This window comes from Nicotiana attenuata, chromosome 7 (genome assembly GCF_001879085.1).
Source record: "Nicotiana attenuata strain UT chromosome 7, NIATTr2, whole genome shotgun sequence".
NCBI lineage: Eukaryota > Viridiplantae > Streptophyta > Magnoliopsida > Solanales > Solanaceae > Nicotiana > Nicotiana attenuata.
In genome coordinates, this window is record NC_031995.1 from 59,128,589 (window position 1) to 59,138,935 (window position 10,347).

Genomic DNA, 10,347 nt, shown 5'->3' on the forward strand with positions numbered 1-10,347 from the left:
GGAATTCAACTAAATATTTATCCTAACTAAAGAGTTTACTGTATGTTTCAGGAGTGTATAAAGCTTATCCTTACTCCTATGCAATTGAAGGACTAGAATGATGTTTTATAACTAATTAAAAGAATAAAATGCATACCACCTAATAAAAGTTCAAGTCCTATTTCATTACCCAAAGAATAAATGAAAAAATAAGTTTCCCATGTTTATATCAAATCTCACTCAACATCAACCTTGGACCAAATTTGCTGCTCTCCGTAATGGAAATAGCTAATAGTCAAACAGAACTTACCACTCTCCCATCGAACGCCGCGAGTCTATTGTTTTTGTTGTTGCACAACTTGACATGTATAATATAAATCACTGTAAATGTCAATGGTAATGGTTCTCAACGAAAAAAATAAGTAGGAAGATGATAAAATATCAATGTCTACAAAGGAAAAGGTCCAGATGACAGTCTTTAAGCAAAATGTCAACAACTGCAACTACACCAAACAAATAAAACATATAGGCTCTCTCAGCTAATATCTCAGATAGGCCGCATCTACGAGCAACATTATGAGTTTTCCATCCTAGACTAGGATGCAAGAAACATGAAATAACGTTATGATAAACTAAACAAGACTTGCTATTGCAGTATTGTAAGCACTAAAGCCAAATGTCTTTGTTTTCACTCTCCCAACTCATTTTACTTTTGAAGATATATGTATCCAACAACTAGAAGTATCAGCACTACCAGAGCAGCAGGAGCACCAGCCCATAGCCAATAGTTCGTTGCTTTCTTGCGCTTTAGTATAGCTTTAGGAAGCTCCGAGCCTCTTGCACGTGTTGCTCTATGCCTAACGGTATTCTCTTTCCGTGCCTTGACCTTGGGTGCAACGGTTGTTTCAACATTTTCCTCCGTTTTTTCTTCCTCGGCAACCTCTGCAGGTGTTTCGGTTGGTTCCTCAGTTAGTTCCTGGTCTGCGACAGAAGACCCGCCCTTCTTCCTCGCTCTCTTCTCACGTTCCTGAAAGGAGTTGAAAGTAACTAGATAAGTCCACAGCTAATCTGAATGTTAACAACGAAATAAACCACATGGAAATGGTAGAATTATAAAGAATCAGAGAGATAATTTCCTTGAGCTTCTTTTCAGCTTCTAGCTGAGCTTTCTTTGCAGCTTTTGCAGCTGCTTTCTCTGCCAGCTTTTTCTTCCTCTCCATAGCCTGTCTATTTTTTGCTATCTCCTCCTCTTTCTTCATCTCCTTCAACGTTGCCTCGTCAACTTCATTTTTCTTGGAACTAATATCCTTGGGTATCTTTTCCAAACCATAAATTTCCTCCTCTTCATCAATGACGACATCTTTTTTCTCGGTGCGTTTTGTGTTTTTAACGTGAGAATCATTTGGCTGCTTGCTACTCTTCTCCTTCTGTTCTTTCTGAACAGGAGCAGCTTCAACAGACACATGATCTTCCTTTACAGGTTTTGCATTAGCTCTTGCTGGAACCTCGGCTCGGGAGACAGTAGGTACTTCTGGTAGCACCAGAGGCTTTTCGTCGGGATTCCTCATTCTGCCATCCCTGCTCAACTGCCTGATATCAAGCGACTGCAAGAGTCTCCTCTCATAGTCATCCCTAAAAGGCTTTTTACCACACCAGAGAGACATGAACTTATCGACCTAGTGAAAAGAAGAAAAGTTGATTGTCAATGTAAACATAGAAAACTGCAAATTGTGCAACTGACGGTGAAAGATCCAGCATACCTCTGTAACTGAGAGCTCTTTAAGGGCTTCAACATCCTTTTGATCTGCGAGCTGTTTAACTTTGTGCAACACATTGGAGTTTTGGTAGAAAGAAGAATTCTGAAAAATTGGAAGAAATTGGTTATAAAGATCACCTCAGTCTAAAAACCTATTTCTCTTGATGCTTGCAGTAATAAGAGAGCATTTCAACTTTCAAAAGTCAGTAAACGCCGTTGAAAGATTTTCAGAGAGTATAAACGGAACATTGAAGAAATCAACTGGCATCTCCTTGAGACCCCCTCGGGCTCTCAGATCTCTGTGTGTATGTGTGTGTGTGGTGGTTGGGGGGGGGGGGGGGGGGAATATCACCAAGGACAGATGCAATAGTTAGTCAAATAAATACATATGCTAGCTAGTAATTCCCAAATATGATTTTTAACTAAATCTGAAGTCATTCTCTATAAAATCAAGACAATCCTCGTGTCACTTGCCAGTACATGGGAGGAGTGTAGTAAACAGAAATAAAATCCTTCTAACTGCTATACAATGATTTCCTAACAAAATAAACTCAAGAGGGACGGAGAAAAATCAGATCCCTCACCAAATTCCTACACCTTAAATGGGAACTACAAGAATACAGAGATAAACACAGGACAATACAACAAGAACGTGTGATAAAACATGGAAACAAAAATACTCAAATACACCATCAGTAGATGCACAGTTTTTTAAGTGTCTTATGACTAATTATCAAATCAATGGGATTTAATCTGAGCAAAATTTATAATATAACCCCCTTTTTAGCAAAATAGTGAGACAGTTCAGTCAACAAGGAAATGGAGCAGCATACCCCTTCTTCACGTTGTTTTCTCAATTCCTGAATATGTTCATAAGTCTTGTCCCTCTTCTCCACGACTTCCTTCAATTCCTCATCCAATAAGTTGATCTGCTTGCTTATGGCGTCAATCTGATCATCTATTTGCTTAAGCTTGGCCTTAACCTCCTGCTGCCCCTTCCGAACTCCATCCAGGCCAACACTCATAAGCTTCAGCACCACAAAGTGTGTTAGCAGTTGCCACAGGCAGATCACAGCAAAATCACATGATATATTTTAGGGATAGAATGTTTTGTATCTATATAAGAGAAACATAACCTAAATGCCTTACTTTGACCTGGTTCTGGATTGATTCTTTTTCACCCAACGATTCATGAATCTGTGCCCTTGCTGCAGCCTTTTCTTTAACAGCTTCCCTTGTCCCTTCAAGTTGTTTGATGTCCCGGAGAATTTGCTTCTCTTCGTTCAGAGGAATGCTTTCATGCTGAATGCGGTACTGCAGACTCTTAATCTACTCAATTGCCAAAATAAAAATTGGCATTATTCGATTGCAATTGAACTTAATGAACAAATGCAAAGGAGAAGAGCTAAGAAGAATGACGGAACAAACCTAAGCTGAAGGAAAAGTAAAGTTAAAAACAAGTGCTTACCAGGCTATTGAGCTCCTGCTCGGATGAACATACTATAGGACCCCTCTCTCGGCCTGCATCCCTACCACCGCGGAGCTGGCCTAAGGCCTGTTGCAGAGGTTCCATTTCCTTTCTTTTCTCATCAATAGTACTCCAAAATTCCTTATTCTCAGCACTGAGAGATTTCCTTTGTTCAATTACCTTTGATCGTTCAGCCTGCAAATACTCGGGGAGTTATTTAGTTATAGCTATCATACTCCCATAGGAACAGAGTTTGGACAAATTGGCAACTAACAAAGGACCATGCAATAAGCAATATCAACTTTCTGTAGCTTGCTGAATTTGAGGACTGAGGAGATATAGTTAAAGTGCAGGATAACAACATCCTCTTCATCTTTGACTTGGTAATATTTTCAAGTCAAATTGTAGGACAGCAATGACATAATAAAAAATCTGAAAAATAAGTCACTAAGCGTGAGTCTATTGCAACTTCTGTTACCATCCTTTTTCTTGCACTTATCGGCGTCTGACTGGGAACTATATATTGCTTTGCTGAGTTTATCCCTGAAGTCATCCATCACTTTACTAAAGTTTTCTCTCCGGTAAGAGAACTTTGGAATGCATGAGTAAAGGTTCTTTTTTAAGTAAGAGACATAGCTTGCAGTTTCAAACACTTACACGGATATGTGCATGCAAGAATTGAACTGCAAATCAAGAATGTATACAACGCAAGAAAATGAGAAAGAAAGATATGAGGATAAGATCATGTTATAAGCAACTCCTGGACTTTTGACAGTCCAAGAGAGAGAGACTATGTTACCCCCCCCCCCCCCCCGGATACCAAGTAACATAAACAAAATATGCTCTTGAAATGTTCAGCCGAAGTTAGATTCACTCAAAAGCTTACCCTTTTAGCCTTTAATTTTTCAATAATCTGAGATCTTGCTTGGTTCTTTTTCTGTAGCTCTCTCTCAGCCAGTTCAATTTTAGCCTTCAATTTTGGGTCTTCAAATCTCCGAAACTTAACAAGATAGAACGAATGGATCTGCTTAGGTTCAGGCCAGTCCTCAACAGCATCCTTCGGTACGTTGCTCACAGGAGTTCTGCTTACTTCCTCCTTCTTAGGTTCTTCAGTACCATGAGAACCAAATTTTATAGGCTCGGTAATCCCTGAACCATGATTCATCTTTCCATTTTCTTTCAGAAGGTTGCTCTGCTCACTTCCAGCTTCAACTGGAACATGAACTAACTTAGCTTCCACATCTATCCCCATTATTTTATTAAATTACAAAACCAAAAAGGTGCCTGATCCTGATACATGCAAACATTGAACACATTAGCAAATTTATGTACTTACAAACTACTACATAATTCAGAAGATACACAATAGTTGATAGCAACAAGAATAATGTGATATGCAAAGACTCTTAATTTATGGACTACATATCGAGCTCAAGATGGACTAAACTTTAAAACTATTGATGCAGAATGATTCAGCCCACAGGATCCTATTAATCCATCATCAAGAACTAGGAACCAACCAGAAATTATTGAGCAATTAAAAAAATAGATCTTTGATCACAAGATCAGCTACTCACTCAAACAATCAGATCAATTAAAAAAAAATTAAAACAGCATCATCTCAGAGAAAAAGCAAATGGTAATAAAAATCACACAAACCTTTAAGGACAAAAAAATCAAAACCAAAGATTGGATCTTTAACAAAGAAAAGGTGCATCCAATACACAACCAAATGCCATCTGTACATTCATACAAAAGAAAGCAAAAAAAGAAACTGAAAAATAGTTCAAATCACAAACTATAATCAGTAAAAATATAAAATCACATAAAGACCAGATTTTTGCAGCAAAAAAATGATAAATTCAAGCCACCCTCCTGTCAAGAAACAAAACCCAAATCATTTGTACTAAATTAAAGTGAATGAAACAAGTCAAGATCAATACAGATGGAAGAAATTAAAAAAACTCAAACAGGGAATAATAGTAAGAAGAAAGAGTAAAGAAACAGAATTAGTAAAATGGAGGAGACTTACTGAGTATAGGAAAAACTAAGGGTTTGAGATTTAGAGAAAAGAGTGGTGGGCTGGCCCCTTTCCTTTGTTGACAAAAATTGAAGAGAGCCGTCTGAAAGAGAGATTGAGAGAAATGAGTCAGACTTCTTCAGATCTCTCTCTCTTTCTCTATTAAACGTGAGAGAAAAATGTAACAATATATTTTTGCTATAAATGCTAAATTGGAGAGAGATGGGATTTTTATTTTATTTTCAATTTTCAATTTTCAATTTCAACAAGAGAGATGGGATTGTAGTAGTCTTGTAAATGGGAAAGAGTGGGTGGGGATAGTAAGGAGATTATGCTCTCTTTAAACTGTTACGATAAATATAGACACTTCCCTTTTATTATTTTGCCGTTTTCTACGAAGCAGTAAAGAAGGTATCCTTGATATTTTTGTCCATTTTTAGCTTCTTCTTTTTTTTTTTCCTTTTTCTCTATAATCGGATTATTTGATTAAAACTTAAAAAATAAATTTTTAAAATTATTTTAAAAAATTAAAGTTATATTTAGATATGCATTTCACTTGAAAAAAAATTAAAAATTTATTAGTGAAAAAGAAAAAATTTCACCCAAAAACTAACAAGCCTAATTGAGAAAATCTGATCAAATTTTATGAACAGACAATATTTTTATTTTTTGAAAAACAGTAAAAAGAAATTATATTCAAATGGAAAATTATTTAGCCAGCTCCAAATAGCAAAAAGTAAATATATTAAGTCATGTGCACTATAATGTGTGTGTGCCTGGATATGTTAAAATCAGCTTAATATGTTAATTCCATTTTAGTGCTTTAAGTGGAAATTTTCCAGCTTAATTCAGTATTTGAGTGGAAATTTACATTAAAACTGAGTAATTGTAAATATAATTGCAGCTATTAGAGCTGTAGAATTTTCAGTTAATAAATTATCAATAATTCCCTATTGTTCTTCCTTACTACTTATTTTTCTTTGCAAAAGTGGAAAGTTTAAGTTGGACATATTAGATTGCCTCAATATACCATGAATTTGCAAATTCCTGGCGAATTATGAAGGAAAAATATTACGAATTTTCCAAATGCATCATATGCTCCAACTTCTTACCCCATAAGTTTCACACCTAACAAAAATATGCATAATTTTGATTTTTTTTTTTTCTTTTTTTAAGAAGTATTCATCAATGTTTTTGAATTTTGAGTGAAAACGGAAGGAGCAAAAACAAATGTTAGCCGTTATTATGTTATTAGTAAAATGTCTAGAAATATTATTTCAATCGTCTCAAATTATTTGTCGTGTTTCTCTTTTACATGTCCATTACAAAAAATATTAATTAAAAGAGTTTTGAATTATTTTAACCTTATTTATGTCTTAAGATATAATTTCTCTTCTTGAATATTTACTCTATCTATATGCTATCTCTATCTTCAAGAACAATTGCTATTAAGGGTAAAATGAGAAAAAAGAATTAATTTTATTTTGAACTTCTAAAATGGCAAATAATTTGAGACAACTATTTTTAGAAATCATGACAGATAATTTGAGACGGTGGTATTAATTTCTATATAGTTTAGTAAGACTAATTTTCCACAATTCTAGTTTGATGCTTATAAAAAAACTACTGCTCTTGAGAATTAGACAACACATGTGTTGAAAAAAGAAAAAGAAAAAATAGACAATACATGTGTGGTGTGTAAATAATTGTACAGAACTGTTGAAAAGAAATTGTGTAAACCAAAAATTAATTCTTGTAAAGCACTACTAAAGAGTATATGCTCTCATTAAAATAAAACTTGCTATTAGTTCACGGTAAAAACTTACTGTTCGTCCTCATTTATTATTTTCCAACTATTACAAATGAAAGCTAGGGTTATATTACAATATTAAAGAAACAAAGGAATGCATGCACGAAAAAAGAACCTTACTCCCATGTATAGTTACATTCATACGTATGAGCACTGAGATTTTTTTCAAAAGGGTAAGAGAAACTAACAATTCGTGATTATGCAAGTCGCCCTATTTGTAGTAGAAAAGAAAATCATCATGGTGGATAAATAAGACTATTTCACTTTTAATCAAAATTCTCGAATTTGAAATTTTGAGAATAAATTTTTTCTTGATAGATGTCTTATCGCCTTATCTTTTATTGAACGTTAAACGGCACAAGTTTGAATTAATTGGAACGCCAATGCCCATATAGGACACATGAGAGAATTACATTAATTATTGGACCATCACTGCCTTAAACACATTCATTCTTCAATATTTGCGCTTATAGCCAAATATTGTCACCTAAATGTAGAGTATAGACTTACCTCATCCTCTTTCTTAAATTTTCCATTTACTATTTATTATTGTTAATTAAAAAAATCCCCATTTGAAGTAAAAGAAAATAATGAGTTTGTCTTTTTCTTCATTTGTACCAATGCGTTCGGACACGAGCCTTTGAGATATTCACGAGAGACCAAAACAGTATTTGCATCTTTCTCTGTTTGGTTTTGATTCTGAGAATTTTCATTTCCAGAACTCAAAACACGTGTTGCGGTGTTTGGTTGGTAACATTTAACGTGTTTACTTTGTCTTCAGCGTACGCACGTCGTCATATGTTCGTCGATGATTACGAGAATGAGCCATCTTTATTTTAATTACCAATATAGCCCTGCAGTGTTTTTTCACAATATGGGAGATCTTAGTTGTTATAGAAAAGGGACAAGATTAGGAAGTAACAACTGGATAACAACTTTGGCCCATTGGATCAGATATAGTACAATTTGGGATCTATGTAGTAGCCTTTACCATTCCATTTCACACGGTATAACCAACTTAGTAATAGTACGGGTTAGTCTTACGGCGTTTGGCTAAACATTAATTTACTTAAAAATATATTTTGGTGAGAAATATTTTATATTTAATTAATTAATTTAAAATCCCTTTTGAGCATCTAGTATGTTTTGATCAAATTTTTAAAAAGTATTTTTATGTGTATTTTTCTCAAAAGTACTTTTGTGAAAAGCACTTTTAGGGAGAAACTATTTTTTATATTGCTCAAAAGTAGCTTTTTTTTTTGGTAATTAAATGGATTGATTTACCAAGTGCAAATATTTACAGCATAGTCAAAACTGAACTTCCTGCTTTCTATACTCCCACTGGACATGCAGCCCCAGTTAGAATTTTACTACCCTTCCTACTCTTCTCCATTTCTATGTTTAATTAGCACTGTTACATTACATCAGGGTACCAATTCAAAGTGCTTATAGTCCTTCCTACCCTAGGGAATATGGCAGCTCTAACATGAATTTCATGGATGATTGATCTGATTGTGGGTTTAGTTGGTCTATTTTTTTGTTGGAAAATAACATTATTCCTCTCTTGCCTATGATAAACTCTTGCTGCTAAGGACATTCTGCATAGTTCTGCTCCTCCAATTCTACCTTTAGCTCTTCTTTCTATCCATGCCAGCTCTTCCTTCCAGCCTAACTTTGTTCTTTGGATTCTTTTCCATTTTAAGAGTTGCTGCCATATGGTTGCTGTCAGGTCACATTCAAAAAAATAAGTGTTGTACTGTTTCAATCTCTCTTTAACATAGTGAGCATGCGGTATCAATCTGTATCCCCCATCTTGCTAGCCTTTCTTTTGTGACTAGCCTTTCCTGTATTGCCAATCTTAAAATGAACTTCCACTTCGGTAATTCATAGTTGTTGCAGATTAATCTCCTCCATGGTACTCTCTGAAATTCCCCTTGCATAGCATTGTACATGTGCCTTATAGAGAAATTTTCCATCCTCTTCACCTCCTCCTCTGTATATCCAGCAGTGTCAAAATACTTTCTTGCCTTGAAGTCTGTTGTATGACCCGTGATGCATTCTTTGGTGTTGTGTCCCATACTGGTTTCCCCTTTATGTAATATATATTGAACCATTGAACCCAGAGCTTGTCTTTCTTTTTGCATATATTCCATAGCAGCTTACAGATAGCTGTTTTATTCCATAGCTCCACATTGATGAAGTTGAAGCCACCTGCTACCTTTGGCCAGCATAGTTTTTCCCATGCAATCAGTGCCTTCTTTGTAGGTTCTGCATTGCCTGACCATAAAAATCTTCTGCATATAGTGTTGATGAACTGAATGATCTTCTTAGGAAGGATGAAAATCTGAGCCCAGAAGTTTTGGATTGTAACCAGTACACTCTTAATTAACACTGCTCTTCCTAGAAACTTTGTTGTCCAGCATTGTATTATACTCAGCATTCGATCGATTAGAGGCTCGCATTGGATTATTGATAGTTTCTTAGTGCTCAATGGTACCCCTAGATATCTGAAGGGTAGTTCTCCCTTACTATACCCCAACATGTCCATGATTTTCTTTTGAGTCATGATATCCACACCGCCAAAGTAGATGCAGCTCTTGTTTGGATTTGCAATTAGCCCTGATACTCTAGAGAAAGTTTTAAATTGTTGGTGTAATGCCAGTACTGATTGTATGTCTCCTCTACAAAAAAGTAGCAAATCGTCAGCAAAACCTAAGTGTACTAAATTGACTTTAGCACACTTAGGTTGGTATTTGAATTCTTTTTCCTGCTTTAAAGACTTCAACAGCCTACTCAGATATTCCATTGCTATTACAAACAGTACTGGTGACAAAGGGTCACCCTGCCTAAGCCACTTTTTTGCCTCAAAAGGTTTTGTTGGTTGTCCATAGATTATTACAGTATAGGCTATTGTACTTATGCACACCATTATCCATCGCACAAACTTCTTAGGGAACCCTAGTAACTTCATCATTTGTTCAATATATACCCATTCCACCGAGCCATATGCTTTTTGCATATCAATTTTAAGCATACATCTAAGTGATATGCTCCTTCTTCCATACCCTTTGATCAATTCATGGCACATGATAATGTTATCAGTAATCATCCTTCATGGTACAAAAGCTGTTTGGCAATTATCTATGAGGTCTGGCATAATTTCCTGTAGTCTTGCAGTTAAAATCTTTGATATCATCTTGTATAGAACTGTGCAGCAAGAGATAGGCCTGAACTCCTTGATGTTGGTTGGATTCTTTACTTTAGGGATCAGGGTGATAGTTGTACAATTTATAGCTTTGCACATTTCAGTAGTT

At 35.4% G+C, this 10,347-nt stretch overlaps 1 protein-coding gene across 1 annotated transcript; it reads right to left on the reverse strand.

Annotated features, from left to right (window-relative positions):
• LOC109229167 (proton pump-interactor 1-like) lies at positions 386-5,565 on the reverse strand. Its single transcript, XM_019394512.1, has 8 exons — positions 5,236-5,565; positions 4,090-4,493; positions 3,204-3,398; positions 2,885-3,064; positions 2,569-2,763; positions 1,740-1,838; positions 1,116-1,655; positions 386-1,006 (listed from the first exon to the last, which is right to left on the reverse strand). Exons 2-8 carry the CDS (start codon positions 4,453-4,455, stop codon positions 686-688), a joined length of 1,896 nt encoding a protein of 631 aa, XP_019250057.1. The 5' UTR covers positions 4,456-4,493; positions 5,236-5,565; the 3' UTR covers positions 386-685.

What these genes read in the sequence shown, in the direction of transcription:
- LOC109229167 (XM_019394512.1), bottom strand. Translation starts at nt 4,455, where the DNA reads ATGGGGATAGATGTGGAAGCTAAGTTAGTTCATGTTCCAGTTGAAGCT. An exon ending in GAAAACAACGTGAAGAAGGG is followed by an intron (nt 1,839 to 2,568) that starts GTATGCTGCTCC and finishes CCAATTTTTCAG; the next exon opens with AATTCTTCTTTCTACCAAAA. An exon ending in AAGAGCTCTCAGTTACAGAG is followed by an intron (nt 1,656 to 1,739) that starts GTATGCTGGATC and finishes TCTTTTCACTAG; the next exon opens with GTCGATAAGTTCATGTCTCT.